Below are 21,998 nucleotides of genomic sequence, written 5' to 3' on the forward strand. Positions count from 1 at the left end.
AATATTTTTGTATTTTTAAGTCATTCATAGCAAACTTGCTTTGTTATCTATATGCAAGGTAGATTGAGCTTTCTAGATTGTCTCCCCACCTCAGCTTGTCAGCTTGTTTGTCATAAACAATTTATTTTAGGAATAATTTTAGGAATTACTAAACTATGGAGATATGATGTTATGTTTCCTTAAATCAGAGTGATAAGTTATGATAATATGACTTGTTGAAAAAGGGAAGCCTTCGGAGAACCTGTCTTGCAGATGAGTCAAGTTCTGTAATGGTGTGATTATATTTAATAAAGAAACCAATGACACAGAGAGTCAACTTTATTACATTGTAAAGATTAAAATTGCAATAGAAGTGTAACTAAAATTATTGATGTCTCAATGTTGTAATTTTTCTCATTATTCATATACAAAGAAGGATTTTTTTTTTTTTGTATTGGCTAAAGAGGGATTTACCTGGAATCTCACAAACTATATTTTAGCAGTATCAAAAGTCAAAAGAGATAGAAACCATTTTGCTCATAAGAATTTTCCATGGAGATGCTTGGATAGTGAGTTTCTAATTTTGGACTAGTGTGATGGCTGTCTCTTTAGAACTTCTAATAGATTTATGAATATGTTGTTCCTAATATGAAGCAATACCATACTTCACCTTTTGGAGGGCTAAATGAGTGACCTACTTGATGATAGCCCTGTTAGCTCCTTGAACAAGTATTTGGGTTTGTAATTGAGTGCAACACCAGTGCTATCTGCTCTGCATTTTCCTATTTTTTGCGTGTCTTAACAAACAAAATTAGTGTGAATTGTCAAGCTAGATGAATTGACTTTTTCTAGTGCCAGCATTGTTTGTCTTCCTCCTTCCCCCTTCATATAGATTATTTCCTGTGGTTAGCCCTTCAGTATATAATTCCCACTGGCTAAGCATGATGGAGGGAGAGTAACATGATAGGCTAGCATGCTTTACAGTCACAAGACATCCAACATGTGGTATCCAAATGTATATACACAAGAGTGTACATAAATCAGTTTTAGTAACATGCTGTCAGTTGTTGTAGCTAATTGATATATCTCACAGCTAACATGTTCTGCAGCGAATCTGCTTCCACAAATGAACTCTGTGACAATTGTGTGTGTGCAGTCATGTTGTGCTTAGCTCCTTGACTGTCAAGTGGAGTTTTGCCTTATGTCTACTTCAGATCAGTATGGTAAGGTTATATATTTGACTGAGCTCTCTGGTATGATGTTAATGATTTTTAAGTGTGATAGTTATTGAACATCAATGTGCTGTGTATTAGATACCAGCGTAAGTAAGGGTTGAGTTGACATACTAGCTGTATTGATGTGTAGTGCGTTCTGCCATCTGGAGCCTCTGCCAGGTTTCTCACTAGCGCCTTACTCCTGGCTGTGGTTCAACTTCTGGCAACTTCTCTCTCTCCTGCTACTTCATTATTTCAGATCTAAAAGGTAGTTTATCTGTATTTCATAGAATCATAGAGTGGTTTGGGTTGGAAGGGATCTAAAAGATCATCTAGTCCCAGTCCCCCTGCCACAAGCAGGGACACATTCCAGTAGGCCAGGTTGTTCAAAACCCTGTCCAAGCTGTCCTTGAACACTTCCAGGGATGGGACATACACAACTTCTCTGGGCAACCTGTTCCTCAAGTAAATCTACCCTCCTTTAGTTTAAAACTGTTACCCCTTGTCATATTGCTACAGGCCCAGCTAAAAATTCTATCGCCATCTTTCCTATAAGCCCCTTTTAAGTACTGAAAGGCTGCTGTAAGGTCTCCCCAGAGCCTTCTCTCCTCTAGGTTGAGCAACCCCAGCTCTCTCAGTCTGTCTTCATAGGAGAGATGTTCCATACCTCACATCTTCATGGCCCTCCTCTGGACTTGCTCCAATAGGTCCATGTCCTTATGTTTGGAGACCCAGAGCTGAGACACCATTCCAGGTAGTATTCTCCAGTAAAGGGGGAGAATCAACTCCCTTGACCTGCTGGCCACACTTCTTTTGATGCAGCCTGGGATTCAGTTGACTTTCTGTGCTACAAGCAGATATTGTTGGGCAATGCCGAGCCTTTCATCCAGCAGCACCCCCAAGTCCTTCTCCTCAGGGCTTTTCTCAATCCATTCTCTGTCCAGCCTGTATTGATACTGAGGATTGGCCTGACCCACATGCAGGACCTTGCACTTGGCCTTTCTGAACTTCATGAGGTCCACATGGGCCCACCTCTCAAGCCTGTCAAGGTCCCTGTGGATGGCATCCCTTCCCTCTAGCATGTTGACCGCACCACTCAGCTTGGTGTTGTTGCCAAACTTGCTGAGGGTGCACTCAATACCGTTGTTTGTAGTGCCAAACAAAGATGCTGAACAGCACTGGTCCCAGTATGGAACCCTGAGGAATGGCATTTGTCACTGGTCTCCACTTGAACATTGAGCTGTTGACCACAACGCTTTCAGTATGACCATCCAACCAATTCCTTATCCACCAGGTGGTCCATCTGTCAAATCCATGTCTTTCCAGTTTAGACAAGGATGCCATGTGGGAAATATTTGAAAGTAATATTCAGGTTTTATGTTTCAAATTTCAGATATAAAGAGAATCACGACAGCCTTGTAACACTCCTTGAAATGCTTGTTCTTCCACAGCCTTCACTTTATCTCCCTGATAATTGACATAAAGATTTAAAGGTTCTCTGAAATTACATGTAGTCCAGTAGCTTTCTAAAGGAGTACCAAGGGAGTGATTTGTTGCATCACTAACTTGTTTATGGATATGTTTGTCTTCGTTGAAATTTTTTCCAATGTCAAGAGTGTGAACTACACTAGAATAATGCAGCCCGGTCTGGGAAGGGATAACTTCATGAGTGTTAATGCCCAGAATAGCATGCTGTGTAAAATGGATTAATAGTCTGCAAAATTAATCAGTTGGCCAGATGAAATGTTGGCTGCCTTAATATGGATATTTGAATTTTAGTTATCTTCTTGTCTTTGCTTTCTCTGGCTTCTATTTGGTACTTTGGCATCCTTAGTAAAACGAAGGATCTTGTGTAAGAAACCTTCACAACTTTCCCTGTTGGTGATGTTTGCAGCTAAACAATAATCACTTTTTCTGTTGATGTGTCTCCTACAGTACTGAGACTCCCTGGCAAGCAGGTAAGTATAACTGCATTCTGATCAGTGTCACTAGAGATGTGGGATTATCACATGAAAAATGTAGATGTTCATAATGTCAATTTCTTAAGCAAAACACTCCTGGTTCTAAATCAGGGAGGGATACTATGGTAGGATGGCTGGCCCTCGCTGTTTCCCAGACCCGGAGGCAAGAGGGGAACTCTAGAGAAAGGAATGTTACCCTGTAGTCTAATAGCATCATGTTAGAGAACTTAGACTTGACACTCAAAAACCCATGGGCCCCCATGGGATACACCCCTGAGTGCTGAGGGAGCTGGCAGATGTTATTGCCGAGCCACTCTCTGTCATCTTTGCAAGGTCGTGGAGGACAGGAGAGGTGCCTGAGGACTGGAGGAAAGCCAGTGTCACTCCAGTCTTCAAAAAGGGCAAGTAGGATGACCCAGGAAACTACAGGCTGGTCAGCCTCACCTCCATCCCTGGAAAAGTGATGGGACAGCTCATTCTGGAGGTCATCTTGAAGCATGTGGAGGAAAAGAAGGTTATCGGGAACAGTCAACATGGATTCACCAAGGGGGAAATCATGCCTGACCAACCTGTTACCCTTCTAAGATGGAATGACTGGCTGGGTAGATGAAGGGAGAGCAGTGGATGTTGTCTGCCCTGGCCTCAGCAAGGTTTTTGCTACTGTCACCCATAACACTCTCCCAGGTAAGCTCAGGCAGTGTGGGTCAGGTGAGGACAGCGAGGTGGATTGAGAACTGGCTGAAAGGCAGAGCTCACAGGGCTGTGATCAGCGGCACAGAGTCTGGCTGGAGGCTGTAGCGAGCGGTGTTCCCAGGGTCAGTACTGGGTCCAGTCCTGTTCAACTTATCCATCAGTGGTCTGGATGAAGGGGCTGAGGCACCCTCAGCAAGTTGGCTGGTGACACAGAGCTGGGAGGAGCGGCTGATCCCCCGGAGGCTGCGCTGCCATTCAGCGAGGCCTGGGCAGGCTGGAGAGCTGGGCAGAGAGGAACCTCACGGAGTTCAGCAAAGGCCAGTGTCAGGTCCTTGTGCAGCAGTACAGGCTGGGGCTGACCTGCTGGAGGGCAGCTCTGCGGAGAGGGACCTGGGAGTCCTGGTGGGCAGCAAGTAGCCCATGGGCCAGCAGTGTGCCCTCATGGCCAGCAAGGCCAATGGGATCCTGGGGGGCATTAGGAGGACCGCAGCCATCAGGTGAAGGGAGGTGATCCTCCCCCTCTGCTCTGCCCTGGTTGAGGCCGCATATGCAGTGCTGTGTCCAGTGCTGGGCTTCCCGGTTCAAGACAAACAGGGAACTACTGGAGAGGGTCCAGCGGAGGCTACAAAGATGAAGAGGGGACTGGAGCATCTCCCTGATGAGGGAAGGCTGAGGGAGCTGGGGCTGTTTAGCCTGGGGGAAGAGAAGACTGAGAGGGGATCTTGTCAAGGCCTACAAATACCTTAAGGGTGAGTGTCAAGAGGCTGGGGCCAGGCTCTTTTCAATGGTGCCCAGGGACAGGGCAAGGGGCACAAACTGCAACACGGGAAGTTCCATCTGAATATGAGGAAAAATGTCTTTCCTTTGACGGTGACAGAGCACTGGGACAGGCTGCCCAGGGAGGCTGTGATATCTTCTTCTCTGGGGACATTCAAAACCTGCCTGGATGCCATCCTGTGCAATCTGCTGTAGGAGAACCTGCTTTAGCAGGGGGTGGACTTAGATGATCTCCAGAGGTGCCTTCCAACCTGGCCATTCTATGATTCTGTAGTTTGTTCATCTTTTATCATTATAGCTAATAAAAGTATTTGCTGGTCTTCATTCATATACACCCCATTCCCCCCACCTCAAAGCTGTGTTTTGCTACTGCATCACGCTAAACCAGGACTACGTGAACTATGTTTGGAAGTAGGAGCCTCCAAGCTTTTTACTGTTGCCAATTAAACATTTACCGATTTCCAGGCTACTGCTTAAAAGCTGTATGGAGTTAAATTTTCTGTAACTGACGTAAAAAGAATTTTTTCTTCTAAAACAGTAATAATAAACTCTGATAGCACCTTGAGTTTTCTGAGTATAGCTGTGCCAATGAACCTGGAAATGTGTTGTGTATTGCTGATTGTTTTCCTGCCTGTTGTTGGGTATGTTAATTTTGCATTCTTCATACTCCAGCGCTAGGGAGAACTCTTACATTTGATGTTTTTTTAACATACCATTTTAGTATGCTCTTCTAAAAGGGCATGTCCTCTTACTGCAACACCTCTGGTACTTTGGGGGATTATCTGAGACATCAGAAATCTTTAGACCTCTGTCTTATCTTCTATTAGAAAAAAATATTGTTCACCTGCCACTTTGGTGTCAGACTTTCATGACCATGGACAGGGACTGTTAGTCACCTTGGGCCAGCCCAGGTGCCCCTGGCTGAGTGCAGCAGCCCCAGGCACACACTGTGTCAGAGGACACTTCTACATTTCTTGGCCATATTGATATTGATGATAAATATACTTGTAGCTGCATTAGTAATGTGGTGGTCCTTTCTGAGAGGATTCCTGAATATAGTTCTGGGTCATTGCTCATCTGATTCCAGAACCACCCTGGATGATATTTTTCCCCGTGTTAGACCACCCATAACAACTACTTTGATGAAAAAATGGAGTTCACTGTTCTTTGTAGTGCGGGTAATGTTCTGCTTTTAGGCACATAAGCTTTGTTTTGCTTTGGTTTTGGAGTAGTTAATATTATGCAGGGCTTACACTATTCTGGTGAGTTTGTTCTTCCTATCATATGGTACTTGGAACTAGTCTGTCCAGAGTGTAGCCAAGATAACCTTTTCTGTGAGAAACCAGGCAGTACTTTGCTTCATCTCATGAATGGGTTCTTCCAATGCTTTAAAAAATGTGCAAGGGTTTCTTAAAGTACAGCAGCTGAAAAATAATCATAATGTTGAAATACATGAAATCACCTAGGTCAGGGGAATGACACTGCCAGGTAGGTCTGTTTTCAGTTTGCTCTTCCTCTGAAAAACTGTGCATACCAGATAGTTAACTAGGTATAATATGGACTTAAAGGGATTAAGGAAGGTGTAACTGTTGGTAGTTTACTGCTGGTTTTTACATTTCAGTATATTTTGAGTGCTGTGATATACCATCTGCAGAGGCTGTTGCTACTGCAAAGACTACAGTCACTAGTGACAATGCTCAGGAGCAATGTTTAAAGCCAACAAATCCTAAAACGTTGCTGTGCTAGAGGTCTGGCCAGCATGCTGTCCTGTCTGTTGGTGCTTTGTACTAGATGAATGGAGAAGATAACTCTGGTGAATGTGTAGAATAATTGTCCTCCCATGCGCCTTTCCAGGTCTTACCAGTCCAGAGATGCCTTCTTCAGATTTTGTTTGCTACCTACTGTTGAACCTTTCTCTCATGCACTTAGCGTTATTCTTTCCCCTCATCCATGCATTTGACTTTCACAGTGGTATATCCTTTGTATTGGTTGGGGTTAGAGAGGAAGGAAGGATGCTAAATTTTCACTTACTGAAATCCCATCGTTTCCTACCTCTTGAACTGTGAAGGCATAAAGAAATCTTCATATCTGAAAATCACTTGGTATTTTGTGAGTGGCGCTCATCTGCCAGCAGCAGTTCTGTAGTTCTGTGACCAATTTAGCTGTGCCTGGGAGAGGAGAGGAACAGCTCAGGCTGTGGCTGGAGAGCACCCAAGTCAGAGCTTCACTTGGGCTATGGGGAGGGAGGTCTTCACCAGCCAGTGCAACTTGAGACTGCTGGCTCCCAAACGGTGTTGGGCGACAGTGGTGGAAAGCGAGGCAGAGCTGCTATGTGAAGCTGCAGAGCAATGTTGTAGTGTGCTGGCTGACTAGAAGCGCCTGAGAGAAGGCTTAGCACAGAACAGCTGTGGCAAATGGATTTTGGCATAAAAAATGTAGGCAGGAGAGTTAAGTGGCTTAGACAAGATACCTTGATGAGTTTTGGGGGGAGTAGCCAGGGTTAAGTGCAGTACCTGTCCTCAGTGTTACTCGGACACAGAAAATGTGTTGTTTCAGATGTTTTAACAGACTTTAATTTTTCACTTCCCTATATAAAAGTAAGGGAATTAATTCAAGTGGTATGCAATACCTTTGTTATATTAGGACATTGTAAAATAAAGTGTAGCCTTAATTGTCTCTTGATAACATTGTAGTTTTTTCTAGTCAATATTTTCCCTTACATGCCTGAGAAAATCAGTGCAATATTTTCTAGCTGTTTTCCCCCAGGAGAGATTTGATTAAATCCTGCATTCCTTTTGAGCATCGCGTTTCTGTTGAAATGGTTAGGGTTCAGTGATGATGAGCCAAATCTAAATTTTCTTCCTGTGCTTTTCTTTTCCTGAGCTCTCCTGAGACGTTGCATCACTCTCACTTCCATAATGTTTGTGTGACTTCACCAGCTTCAGCTGCAAGAAAGATGGGGGTGTGTTGTCTAGTAGTATGTCATTCAGCCCACTGAAGGTCTGATTTTGATAGTGACAGGCTATTGGGGCAAATTATGGCAGTCTTTGAGTGTTTCTGTTCTAATTGCTCAACCAGTTCTTCAAGGTCATGCAGGTGAAATCAAGGAGCATTGTTTAAGCTGTGATTCTCACTTCCTTCATATTTTCTGGTATTAATTATACTCTGCCAAGGTGGTGTATGCTGTATTATCCAGAAAACTAACATTTTATAGAGGGTGAGTTAGTGTGACAACAGCTTGCAAGAAAAACAGTATTTCCATATATCTTTTCCATTGTAAATGATATTTGTAGCAAGAACAGAAATTTTTTTATTCCCCCACCCCTTCCCATTATGGTGAAGAGTGCATGCAGAGATTCTTATGTTCCTGGTCCATGTCAGCCTTCCTTCTGGCCCTTATCTTCATGAAACAGGTTTTTAAAATGTAAAACTTAAAAATGATGAAAAAGGATACTCAGGAGTGTAAAAATAAATTTTATTTAATGAAAAAAAAAAAATTAGGGTTGTCCAAAAGTGATATCTGTGTAGCTTGTTACTTCTACTTTAAATCTCTGCACACAGAATTACATCTGTCAACATACGGCCCAGTAACTAGATCTTGTAAGGTCCTGCCATTCTTCTGTCTCTTTAGTAACATGAAGAATTTAGTGCTATTGCTTAACTTCTTAGTCTTGGGCATTTTCCTGACACAGACTTTGGATAACTGCAGTTTACTGCATCTTTTTTGAAAGTTTCGTAAATAAATATATTCTTTTAAATCATATTTTTCTCTAGTACTGGTGAAGTATAAAGCAAGCATTAACGTACTGAAATTATTAGTGCAACTATAATGTCCTTGAGCTTCTTTAGAACCCTTGGCTGAATGTCAACCACTCTTGGTGGTTTGCTAGTTTTTGAGTGGTCCATTTGCTCTATACTTTTTATTCTAGCAGTGCTTTGCTTTGAGACAGATTCTTTAATGCATCTCCCATAAATACGCTTTTCACTGGGAAAATAACTTGAAACTCCTCTGTAGGTAACATGAAGATGCAAAAAATAAATGTGGTGTTTCTGCTATGACCTTAGCTTGTTTGAGCATTTTTTAATGCATCTGTTTGTTTGTTAGCATTACAGATCTTGACAGGCTACCTACTACTGCTCCTTGCTCCTTGTGAGCCTTGAAAAAGAATGTAGTTGTAGTTTTTATACTCCCCCCCCCCCGCCCCCCTTCCTTAAATTATCTGTGAGACTGTCTCTTTTTTTTTCCTCTCTGTCTGTTTTTAGCTTGCTATTGTTCGAGCCTCATTTGGACAGCTTCTACAAGATTCTTCTAATGTTTTCTCTAATATGCTATTTAGCCATATCCTTCCATTGCCTGCCATTTCATTATTCACCCCGGCTTAAGTCCTTCTTGTGATTTTTGTATTAGCTCTAAGCCTCACATAAAATTTCTTAAATCCCATTGCCTATAGACAATTTTTGATTATTCTCTTCAAGTTTCCTCCTTTATCTAACTAGTTTCTTTAAATTCCTTGAATTTTGTTCTTTCTGCAGATATTTAGTTTACTAGGAAATTCTGGGGGGGTTACACTAATATTTTGAACCAAATCCTGCACAGTGTTCGAGATCAAGAGATGCCTTTTCTTTTGTTGTTAGCATGAAAACTCATTCCATGAAGCAGTCAGTCCTGATGGTCAGTATTTTGTCTTGGCATCCTGTGACATATTAGTGGATAACAAACTTCCCACTGTTTTTGTCTTCCCTTTGTAACATTTCTGACTGCCTTCAGCTTGGTCACTGGACATCTGCATGTTTAAATGTGATAGTTCATGCATTTCTCATTATGGTTGTCTTGAATGTAAAAAAAGGTAAATGTACTCCCTTAATGAATAGGTAATGTTTTTGGATAAACTTGTCTTTTTTTTCTTTTTTTTTCGTCTCAAAAACTTTTTTTTTTGAGCTGCAGGTAACAATTTCATTCTAAACTTTATTACTAGTTCCTTTGTTATTGAATGCATTATACATCCTAATACCAAGTGGACCTCCAGTACTGGAGGATTTATTTTTTTGGTGAAGAAGACTTTTCTTTAATCCAAGAGACCTTTTCTTTTTTCCACTTTTTGGAAATTGGCTGAATAAAAATAGGGAACTTGTTCCACATGACCGTTTTTGCTCCCATGATTTTAGATCTGAGATGCTTGGCTTGCATATGAGGGGTTTTTTGTTAAATGCCTACTCTTGGAAGTCAGCATAGGGGTATGTAAGCGAGGTTGTGTGGTTTCTGATTTGTATCTTATCTACAATGATTTGAAGATTGTGTTTTATCCTCTACTTTGCCTTTGAAAAATACTGCTGGAAACAATGGCTTCGCAATAATCTCACTGGCTTTCTAAACTGAGCAGTCAGTTATTCTGTGAATGTATAAAACTGAAGGATGCTCCTTTGTGTTGGCGGAGGCTCCAGTTTGTTTCTGGTTTGGTAGCAGGGTAAAAATATTTCCTGAACTCTGTACATCTAACACTAAAGGTGTAGGGGTTCCTATGTTACAGAGACTGTTTTTTGTTGCAGTCTTTAGAGTATTCTTAAAAATATTAATATCAGATAATAGTAGGTGAAAAACTGGAGCACAAAAGTGTATGAAAGGTAGAACAGAGGCATGAGGTAAATTATATCTGGAATTCAAGAGACAGGCCAATACCCGAGAAGAGGGGAAATTAAAGAATAAAACAGTTGACTGACTTTATTCCCCCCTGCCCCTCCCCCCCCCCTTTTTTTTCTTCTTTAAATCAAATGCCTTTTCTTCAAGTCCAGTGTGATCTAGGGCTCTTCACTGTCAGTCACTTCAATTTGTATCCTGTCTTAACTTTACTCTTGTTTTAGTGTCCTCAAATAATGCTGAATAAAAACACTTGGAGCTTGTGAAAGACATATCACTTACAGTGGTGTAATCTCTCTTAACACTTGCGGAGAAACAAGGTATAGAAGATACCTCTGAGAGGTTTCTGTATGAATTATAACCTGGGGCACTGCAGGCTGCTGCAGCGGAATAGCCGAATGTGATTTAGAGGCTTGCTGTGGAAGAGTCCTCCTGGTTAACACTGCATATTTTTCTAAGCAGTATTGTATTCAGCTTTCAAAAGGCAAGAATCTTTGGTAATTGTCTCAATTCACAATGGAGTTTGAAAGCTACATGCAAACAATAAAATACAGAAGGAAATATGCCATTTTGCTTATGACTTTTCTTTTTTCTCTATCAATTTTTTATCTCAGAGTTGTTAATAAAACATCTATAGTGCAAAAGCTTAAAAGAAATAAATTTTAAACTTTTGCATCTGTAGAACTTTTATTACAAAAGAAAAGGGACTTTCCATCTTTGCAGTCAAACATTCATTCAAGTTTCAAAAGCTGTTTTACCAACCCTCAGATGCAGGGGAAGCTTTTGTTGTTCAGTGTTTTTAATGCTCTTTTAGCATTAACTATTGTAACCAATATACTGTTAATTTTTTCCCAGGTTTCGCTAAATGGTACACAGTTTACAGACAGTTCTGTTGGATCAGAGTTCACAGGTGTTTCTCAGGTATGTGCAGCCAGATTTTGTGGGTGTATATGTTAGCAGAATTATTTACTAATGGGAGAAGGTATTCAATGGTGTTAGATGTACAAGAGAAAACTCTTCAAAAAGATTTCTGTTTGTTGCTGGGACTTTGATGACTTCACTAGTCAAGCTTTAAAAAGCAGTGAAAGCTACTATTTCTAAAGTGAAATGTTATTGTTACAATAAGCTTGAAATTGGACAGAGATGTAAAAAAAAGCTATGCAGTTTTATGGTAATAAAGTTATTCTTGGAAATAAATGTAAATACATAGCAGAGATGCAGTTATTTTTGTTCTGGCTTGTCCCGCTTCCAGCTTTCATTTATGAATGTTGTATCCGAACATGTTTCAGGGAGAAAGTGAGACTGGATGTTTACTTGCAGAGATGCATCACACAATTTTTTGAAGCTTGACTACTGGAAAAATATCTTGCTTTTCTCAAAATGTACACTTTGTTCTGATTACACTGAAGACATGTATAAATGTATATGTGACCTAATTCCAAGCTCATCTAATCCAGGAAGAGTCTACTGACGGTGTTGAAATGGTCACATGAACAGTCACTGCATTTATAATCTTCTAAATAAATAAGAAGCTGCAATTCATAGCTTCATTTTAGTATAATGGAACCATAATGGGAATATGAGATGCTTATGGTCTAGTTTTTGTTGAGGTTTTAACTGTCAGTTTTGTTAAAAATAAACTGCTTAGGAATTCTCATTCTTAGCAGTTGATTCATACTGTGCTCTAAGAAACAAGTGCTTTCATTTGAACTTCAAATTTGTCATAAATACAGGCCTAGTTGGGAGATTGTTAGGGCTTTAGAGTCTGAGAGTTGGCCAGAATCAAAGATTGTTGTTCCTGCTGTATTTGCAATGGCTGTTGTGATGATTGTGGTGCAACTTCAAGCAAATTGTATCCATAAGTCTTAAGTTCTAGGCAAAAGGGTGTCAGGTTGTCTTAGCTTCTGAACTTTTAAATTTTTGCTCTTGCTTTTCCTGTTTGTGTTGGAAGATGTCCTACAGATGATGTTTGTAAGGATTTGCCTGCAGTAGCTATAAAGATGTCATCGTCATTCCAACAGAATTAATCTGGCTTCAAAAAAATTAGTTTTAGCCAGGAAACTTTCAGGGGTAAGGGAATGAGCAGCTGTGGCCTCCTGCATGCAGGGTTTTTAGACATTAATATGTCTGCAGTTGAGCGCAGGTCAGCCAAGAGGAAAGTCTGATTTGAGAAATCTGTTAGTGATTATAGAGCTGATAAGGGGATGGTTGGTCCCAGCCTCTCATGAGGCAGAGCAAGTCTTCCTTCACGAGAATGTTTTCTGAAAACCTGCAATAGACACTTGGGTAAATTGTCGTCTTTTTCTTGCCGTAGTGCTTAGGTGTGAATTCCTGAAGTGGCATCAACGGATAAAGAGATTAGCTGTTCTTACTAAATCTATTCACTTAAATTTCTCATGAACTTCTGGAAGAGAAGAAGATCCTTCTGCAGAGGAATTCAGTCATTTTTTCCGTCTTTTTTTATGTCTAGAGTTCTCAGTTTCTCTCTCCATATTGCGATGTCTGTCAGCTTTATAAATGCAAAAAGCAGAAAAATCAGTTTGTAATGCTGTGTTGTTTCTCTTTAGATGTCAGCAATAGGGAATGGGATTGTTGTTGCTTTGAAGACAAGAGAGTGAATTGTGTTACAGCTTGAACTAGTCCTTTGCCCTAAAGAACTTTTCACCTGTGCTTGTGCAGTTCAGCCCTACGAGATCTTTAAAGTAGTATTTTTGTTAGTATTGAGGCTGGAGCAGTATCTAGAGGCATGTTTGCATGACTGACTTAAATTTTGCCTTTCCTTTGAGAAAGAATTTAACTGTTTTGAAGCTTATGTAGAAGACGTTGCTAATTACGTCGGAGCTAGTAGCTGTAATATAAGCAGACAAATCTGTGATTCTGCCATTACAAGATGTTTTATTCCATTCATTATAACTTTGCTTATGTCTTGTAAAGTTGGGTTCTCTTTGGCTTGTGCTGCTTGACGTATTTTTGAGTATCAGTCTTGGTGAATAATCAACGTTTCATGGCTGAACCATAATTTCATGCACAGTAGTATCTTGGAAGAGGAATTAGGTTTTGAACTGCCTCTGTCCTCATAAGTTACCAAGTCTACTTTATTCAGTAGCTAGTAGTGGATTTTAAGACCCTACTGATTGATTGGTTTTATTAAAACTGAGTTAAACTTTTATTTTCTAACAGGCTTAGCTGACAGTGTCTTTGTTTCAGTTAGTATTAAAAAAGGAGATGGTACAGAACTTCCAAGAACAGTTACTTTCCTTTTTATCTGTAAGAATGCCAGCAGTAGAAGGAATTGTACTATCCCTCTTTAATTTTACTTAGTAAATGATTGCATCTAGGCTGAATTATTTTAGAGGGAAAGGCTGTAGGCCATGCTCCCTGAAAACATTACTTTTTAAATGGGAGTGTATTCATAATCAGAATTGTTTGTGACATGGATATTAAGACTGCTGCATTTGATCTTGAGATACTCCGCATATTCACCATTTAATAATGACTGGTTTTGTTTTGGGTGTTTTGTGGTTTTTTTTCCAAATATCAGAATAACTTTTCCTGGTACATGTTCTGTGAATAACCATTTGTCTGTCAAAACATTTGTTTGTAGACGCCGTTTACCTTTGGCTTGGGCCAAAGGGCACCATATACAACTGGCGAGCATTGTCTTCTTTGTAGAAGTGAACGAAAAGATACTTCGCTTTCAGAGAGCGGAATAAAAAATTCTAGCAAAACAGCACTTTCCTCATCTCCAAAAGCAAACAATATGCTGCATCTTCCACTGTGGGTGTGTCCAGACTGTCGAAGAACAGTCGAAAAGGAGGAGAGGCATGCTACAATAGAGCAGTCTCTTGTGGTAAGTTGAAGTACTTTAGTGTAATAAGAAGAAATGTGGCTGTGGGTTGAATGCTACTTTGTGCTTTGGAACCGCTTTTTGAGTTGGTTTTCCTGTGACCTAAACTGAGCAGGCACATTGTTCCAAAAAAGTTCTGATTTTGAATTTTGGATTTCTGAGTAGAGCAAGGTTTGCATTTGCTTCTTGTTGGTTTTTTTCCCTTTTAATTTATTGGATATCATACTTCGTCCTTTCCCCCTTTACTTAAATTCTGTTTCTTCTACTCTTACGAGTGTGACTTTAATCATTACACTTTATTCTATTCTCTGTCTGCTTGTGTATATTCGCCCCTTTGTGAGGTTAACTATCTGAATTTTCCTTGGTCTTTCTGTGGCACCAGGCAGAGACAGCCTGGGGAGGGTGCAGGAGAGAAGCATGGCATGTACTGGGGCTGGAGCACAGAGAAGGGAGAGAAACAGGAGACAAAAATACCAGCAGCCCTGGGGGAGAGGTTTGTGTCATCTGCTGGTACTGAACAGTGCTGTACACAGGATATAGCAGCCATTCGCAATGACAGCAGCCTTCTAACATCCATTACTGTGAAGTAGTATGGCTGTTATAAACAGGGAGATTTAATGATTTTTGCTCAAAGGGGTAGTTAAGCTACAAAAGTAAAACATACTGTCAAGTAGGGAGTGAGGAGATATTACTAGTTTATGATGAATCACGGATGATGCAAGCCTTCCTTTAGCTTAGTTCATTGTTTATGCTGGAGTACATAAAGGTGATAATTACAACTAACATATTTCCGTTATTAGAAAAGAAACTATGTTTGTATCATTGGTTTTCTCTGTCCATCTTTTGCATTTATTAGGCTTTTTGAAGGTAAATTTTTTGTGCCTTGTTGAGTGTCCTCCCAAAATATATTCAGCATTAAGAATTGCCACATTAATATTTGCCTACCTATTAACATTTCAAACTTCTATCTTAAAAACTGAAGGCTGCCTCTGTGGTTTTTTTCCTTTTCTTTCAGAGCCAAGATTTCCTTTTGCACATGCCTCTTGGAAACAGTGGATCACAGCAGGAATCTGTAGGAGGAGGAAGAATAACTGTTGGTGCACAGACGGTACCTGCTGCAGATTTTAGCAATTCCTCTCCTTCAGACATAGCATGCAACTGTGAGGCCTGTAATGAGCGCAGGTAAGAAATGAATTCAAACTCAACAGCTTGGTGTCTGTAGTCAGTGTCAGCAGTGTTGTAGCTTATTTGTCCATGTATGCTTAAACTCTTTAAAAGGGCTATCTGACAATAACAGCAACTTATGGATGGCAGCTTCTATCTAGTTTTATACTTGACTTTAGGCATTTTCAAATATATATTGTTTTTCCTGAAGAGCATCTTTGGAGTAGTAGAAATCAGTACACCTATGTGATATACAAATAGTGTGTCATGTTTTTTGTCATTATTTTCAGAGAGAATTCAGCAGAGCCTGAACGTGAACCTCAGCAGCTTCAAAATTACTGGTCAGAAGTAAGATATATGGTTCGGTGTATATATCGCCAAGCTGGGACCCCTTTGGCAGATGACCAAGACCAGTCTTTGGTACCAGATAAAGAAGGAATGAAAGATCTGGTGGATAGGTACAGCCCTCTGAAAAAAATCTATTAACTGCTAAGAGGATTTTTAAAATTAATTTTTAAGTAGGTTGGAATATTGCTATTTAATAAATATTATTTACCATCTGTAAGGCTGGTTGCTTGTAGTGCTCTCCACTACAATGCAAAGTCAGAACAGTCAGTTCTGTTTCATGAAGGATTTTTAAATGCTGGACCAAACATAACGGGAAGCTCTTACATTTTTATGCTGTTTCCAATAGGAATATTAATGTATAATTAGGGAAGGTCCCAAAATCTTATTCTTCAAAAGACTTTGAGATAGTTATTTTTAAGACAGTTATAAATAACTTTTATGTTTAGTTGGAATTGTCCCACAGGAAAATCTTACGTTGAGCTAACCTGAGTTATAATAGTATTTGCATCTTACTGTAGTTGTAACAGCTGGAATACACTTCAAAAAAAATCCAGATAATAGCAGCCATTGATAGCTAGATGAGGTGGATTTGGAGAACTTCTTTCGCATTTCAGAAGTTGAAATTGTAGCTTTTCTAGGTGTGAGGTTGCAGATGTGCTTAATGAGATCCTCATTTGTGGCGTTTTTTCCATTTAAGAATAGTGTGGCTGGCCTTAAAGTGCTCCAGGAGGTGGTTCTCAGTTTCTCTGTAACTGAATGTGTGGTCAAGGAATAGTTGCTCTCCCTTGGTTCTGTACGTACTTAATATATCAAGGTATGACTAGTCTAACAAACGTGTTAGTTCTTATGTGGAGTTAGTAGTTGAAATTCTGGTGAGATAAGGAAACTTTTGGACACCAGCATGTCCAGTCAGTGATGCTAACATCACTCAGAATTTTTTTTAACACAGCTAATCAGTGTGATATTGGAAGTGTATAAACAAAACAGGTAGATAAACAAAACCAAACAACACACACACACCCCAAACAAATCATGAAGATGGCACGCCAGAGATCATGATGTGGCCAAGTAAATCTATGTTAGAAAGCAGAAATTCTTCAATTTTCAACAAAACGCAGTATGTGCTCAGCTCTGTTAGATGCAGCTGGCAAGAAACAGACTGTCTGGTCATCTTGAAAATAAGTAGTGGTGCCAGGTACTGTCCATATTGTATATTGGAGCACTTTATGGCAATATGATAGTACTCTATTTTGTGAGCGATAAGGGAAGAGCAGGGAGTAGATAACAGCAGACTTCCATTCATCTAACTCTTTAACTACTTAAGTAATCCCTTTCTTTTTCCCCACCTCCCTGTGCTGTGAAGAAACTGAGGGAAGTGCTTAAAGTCCACGCACAGGACTTTAAATAGTACATTTGCGCTCTAAAGCGCTTCAAAGCAACCATCGCGGTCACTTCTCTTCTGTGTGAGGTGGTACAAAAACCCATGTCTCACTTCCAGGAGAGTGTCAGGCTTGGCCAGCTGTATGCTGTCCTTAGCAGGAATCCCTGACCCTCTTGGAAGCTGGGTCTTACAGCGACAAGTTTTGCAGGTATGAAGTGCATGGAGGGTAATACAGTTCTGGAGCTTCAGTATTAGTCTGCATCCTGGGGACAAGCGAGTCCCAAATTCTGGTCTCTATTCTAGACTTTAAAAAAAAGTAAATTTTAAAAATACACCAGTCATTTGTAGTGATTGCACTTAGGAGCTACCACAGTAGAGTGCCCTGAGTCACGTTCCCTGAAGGATGTTCTTTCTGGCCCTGTGAGTCCCACACCTCTGCTATGGAGTGGCACAGCTTTAATAAAAGGTGCAAAAAATGCCCTTGTACAGAAGATCTGTAGTTTGGGGTAAGAAGCTCTCAATGTAGGTGAGAAGGAGGTTCATGAATGCCTTGAAAGCTTCGTAATTGTATGAAATGTCTTCTTTCGATTCAGCCCAGCAACAGAAGGGTCCCCGAAAGCAGTCACCGAGTCCAGTCTGTGCAGTATGTATTTAGGCATGTTCTGGCTGCCTAGCGGGTCAAGCTCCTTCAATGGCTTGAAGTAAATGCCTGTCCTTCTACAGGATAATAGTCTGGCCTAGGTCTGGCTGTTCCAGCTGGGACTTTTACTAGGACTGTATGTAAGAACGTGGAGAAGTTGTAAAGAAGCCTCTCTTAAGAGTCGAGGTATCTGTAGGGTTGTATGCAAATTGAGTAAAGATACTTCTAGCTCAGAAGTTGAAGTGAAATACCAAGGTCCTAAATTTATTTGTTCCTCAGGTGTGCAAGCATCCTTGTCCTAAAGCTGCACAGGAGCTCAGTTCCACCATGTAAAAGTAGGGAACTGGACTGTGTTCTCCCAGATTTAAGGTAGTTACGTAAACGCTAGCCCCTTTTTTTTTTTTTTTTTTTTTTTTTTTTTATGACAATGATGGTAACTGGTAAATATTTTTAGGAAAGTGAAAATTGTTGGTTATATGCTTTTTTTTTTTTGTCACAAATATTCTAAAAATACAGGCTTTGTGAAAGAGATCCATATCAGCTTTACCAGCGGTTGGAACAGCAAGCTAGAGAATATGTGCTTGAAATGAAGGTTCGTCTGCTCAGACACTTGTCACTGGGATCTAAAGTTGCATCAACATTAGCAATACAAGGGCCACCACAGGCACATCAGTTCATCTCACTCCTCCTTGAAGAATACAGTGCACTCTGTCAGGCAGCATGTACAATCAGCGCCTTTCTAGTTACTCTGGTAAGAGTGGAAAAATAACATACGCTTCTACTTGCTAGGGGTCATGCTAGCAGAGCTGTTCCAGGCTTTCTTAGATGTCTTCTGTGGTTTGTAAAATGCAAGGTTTTTTTGTGTGTGCATGCTTAGAGACAGGGAAACTCTGAAAATGCAAATTTAATTCTTCAGGAATGTACATTAGGCATCTCTTAAAGTGAAGTGATTATATTATCCTTTGTAAAGAAATAGGTGGGATGCTGTTTCTGGCACCTGTTCTGAAACTAATCTTTATGTCTATCTACAAAATGTTAGATAATGTCTTTGAAAATGTGGGAAACACGTCTTTGTTAGTCTTTAATGGTCTGTTTGACAACATGTTCAAAGGACTCAGACTTTTATGAGTACAACTAAATTCAATTTTTCTATGTTCAATTTTCTTTTCACTTATAGGCAGGAATGGCTACTTGAAAAAATGATCTCTTGCCTCAGAATGTGTCTGCTATGTTATTTATTACTTCTAAAATTCTTGGACTTCACTAAATGCTTTTTTTTGTTAGCTGATTGTGATGTTGGATGTGGGATTATATTGTCAGGTAGAAAGTTAACAGTAGCCTTAATCTCGGAGTAACTGTCTATCATGAGTGAGTAATACAGTAAACATTCTGTAGTTCTGTTTTAAGGGTTGAGAAGGTTATTAATACTGGATTTTTTAATAATCCTTTCCTGTTCATCCTTTGCTGCTGACCTTATCCTGTACATCCCTTCTCTTGTGTAAACTTTGTGCAAGGAAAAAAAAAGGCGGATAAACTGGTAAATTTGGGGTTTATTGCCAATTAGCTGAAAGTGACACACTAGGTGTATAAAGAGGAGAAAAGAATAGGCAGTAACGAGACTATGATAGCTACAGGTGAAACATAAAATGGAGGGGAATCAGAGTGTCATTACTGAGGTAGGGCTGTTAATGCAATTGAATTGGCAAAGCAGGAAGATCTTACTGTTAAGTAACTTGAGCATATCTGATGCTTTTTTCTGTTGTCGATGGTCTGCATTTGCTGCTTCTGTATTGTCTTCCCCAGCTTTATTACTTGGATACAAATGTGAGGTCACTGCCATCTCTAGCTAATTGGCTGCTTTTAGTAGTCATCAAGCCTCTAACAAGGTGCTTGAGAGAAGATTGCTCTTCAGGTTGATCCGCATTGGAACTTAGAAATTTATTCAACTGAAAAGCAGATGAATTAGAGTACAAATGTTACCTTTCTCAAAGTAGATCTACCAATAGTGAACCCATTAGTGCCAGAATTGCATAGCTGATTAGGAAATAATATTTTAATTCCCTCTCCCCCCCCCCCCCAGTTATTATTGTGAACTAGTAGTCACAGAAACTTGGCAGGTATGAGAGGTTGAGATAATGGTCATGAAGAGATGGATTTTGAACTCCCTAATATATTCCTTTTCTTACAAAATTCAAAGTTACACAGTGTTTCTATTCTCTTTTAAAAAACGGAGCATAAGACACAAAATACCCCAAACTTAACTTGTCCTTTTCCTTATGAAGCCCACTAAGTACTGAAAACTTCTTTCTACTAAGCTTTGACATTCAGAAGCTGAAGTGTGAGAACGTGGGATACTGACTCTTATGATACATTTCTTAGACTTACTAATCCTTTTATTAAAAAGGTTATTAAATATGTCACAGCTTTCAGTACAGGTAGTAGGGTTGCTAGCCTTTTCAGTGTGCGTGGCTGTTTTCTCTCAAGATGCCAGTGCAGTATGGAAGAAGGCATCTTTTCAGGTGAAATACATAAAAGGCAGTTAAGATCTCTAAACGTAGTGCAGCCTTCCTTTTAAAGGTGAAATCTTTGCACAGAGCATGCTGTACAGAGGTGTGTAATGCCTTGAACCTCCATCTATGAGGAGCTACTTTCTCAATGAAATTAGGAACAGTTGTCTTTCCTTTCAAAGGAATCCAGCTCTAACTAGTGAAGTTCAAGAGCAGGAGCTAACACCTTGTGCCCACCAAGGAATGACAGATTATACTGAAAGCAAGCTGGGAAGACTGTGATCAGTACAGAAGAACCCTTGAGTAAACAGGATAGCAGACTGAAAGGGAAAACTTGCCTGGTATTTCTTTGTGAGAAATACAGTAAGCTGCACAATACGATATACAAGATTTTGTAGATGTGTTGACTGTTCACAGCATATTGAAATTGCTTAGAAAATCAACCTTTCTCAGTGTTGACACTTGAAAAATTATTAGCCATTTATAGAAGTTTGAAATATTTGGAAGACATAGTATTAAAAATGAAAGGGTACGTGTGTCTTGTGCAACTCAAGAAAAAAACCAAACCCTGCCTACCCTTCTCTAGTAATAAAACTCCAAACTTGATTGTCTTTTTGAATACTGATAGTGTTGTGTTTAGCTCTGATATAAATATGTATTTGGTTTTTAAGCCATTATGCTTAAGAAAACTTTGACATTCCAGAGTATTCTGATATTTCTGGGTACTCAGGGTTATAGTATATAGAGCTCACTTGCTGATTGGATAGCCAGAACACTTGTATTTAATTTTGCTGTGTGTGGGAGTCCTAGTACAGAAAACCTGCATACCACTGGCTGTATGTGGGAAAACTTACTGACCTGAGATAATATTATACCTGTCATAGATTCTTATGGTTTCACAATAATAGATTTGAGTCTTAGGTCTTGTAAAATTACATACAATTATGTGTTAAATCACATAAAATAGAAAACCGTTCTGCTTACTAGAGAAGTAGGATCTTGGTCTCTCGTCTGTTTAGAAAACTTAGTTTTTGAAGCTGTACTTGGAGAGAACTGTTCACTTAATTTATGTCTATTTTGAATAAATATTATAGCTTGCAATTATATGTCTGTTAGTAGATGATTTCGAAGAACTGAAAAATAATCACAGACAGACAATGGTTTGACAAGAAAACCCGAGAATAACTGGTTCAGATGATAAAATACTTTTTTCATTGCAGAAACAAATGGAAGCTTTCAACAGCTTAGTCTGATTTTCCTTTTTCTTCTACTCCATGAAAATTTAGAAAAACAAGGAATGAAGCTATGATTAAGTCATTAATTACTTAAATTCTGAGTTTCTGGGTATTTAAACTGGGTAAGAACTGAGCTGGACAATCCGGCTTGTAGGTTGGAAACTATTTTTAAAAAAAAAAAAATATCTTGCATTAGACAGAATTTGTTATTTTTATTTTCTAACCCTGTCTTATTTCTGATTGGTTTTTTTTGTTACAGGAAAATGAGCATTTGAAGAAATTTCAGGTGACATGGGAATTGCACAATAAGCATCTGTTTGAAAATCTGGTATTTTCTGAGCCACTCCTGCAGAATAGCTTGCCAACGTTGGTGTCACAGCTAAGGTAGAGATTAATTTTTCTTTTGTAATTTAAAGGAGAAATGAAAAGCCATGTTTGCAATCACAGCCTTTAAAACAAAACAGAAAAAAAAATCTCTGCTGCTTCTACAATGTAATAGGTAAAATTCCTTGTTGATCTGTCTTGAAAACAGTGTTGTTGATTGAGCAGTCAAAACTTGCTTGTCAGAAGAATTGCTGCACTAATCTGCTTATTTGTAGATCACCTAGTAAAATGAC

General features: G+C 39.6%; 1 protein-coding gene across 3 annotated transcripts in view; it reads left to right on the forward strand.

The window, feature by feature from the left end:
* FAM193A (family with sequence similarity 193 member A) overlaps positions 1-21,998 on the forward strand; it is a 90,405-nt gene that overhangs the window by 23,902 nt on the left and 44,505 nt on the right. For all 3 annotated transcript variants that reach the window (XM_055708179.1, XM_055708172.1, XM_055708187.1), the window contains exons 2-7: positions 11,115-11,180; positions 13,864-14,109; positions 15,122-15,288; positions 15,561-15,728; positions 18,156-18,390; positions 21,641-21,765. In XM_055708179.1, coding sequence (XP_055564154.1) covers positions 11,115-11,180; positions 13,864-14,109; positions 15,122-15,288; positions 15,561-15,728; positions 18,156-18,390; positions 21,641-21,765 — 1,007 coding nt within the window. The remainder of the gene's footprint in view (positions 1-11,114; positions 11,181-13,863; positions 14,110-15,121; positions 15,289-15,560; positions 15,729-18,155; positions 18,391-21,640; positions 21,766-21,998) is intronic.

This window comes from Falco cherrug, chromosome 1 (genome assembly GCF_023634085.1).
Source record: "Falco cherrug isolate bFalChe1 chromosome 1, bFalChe1.pri, whole genome shotgun sequence".
Taxonomy (NCBI): Eukaryota; Metazoa; Chordata; class Aves; order Falconiformes; family Falconidae; genus Falco; species Falco cherrug.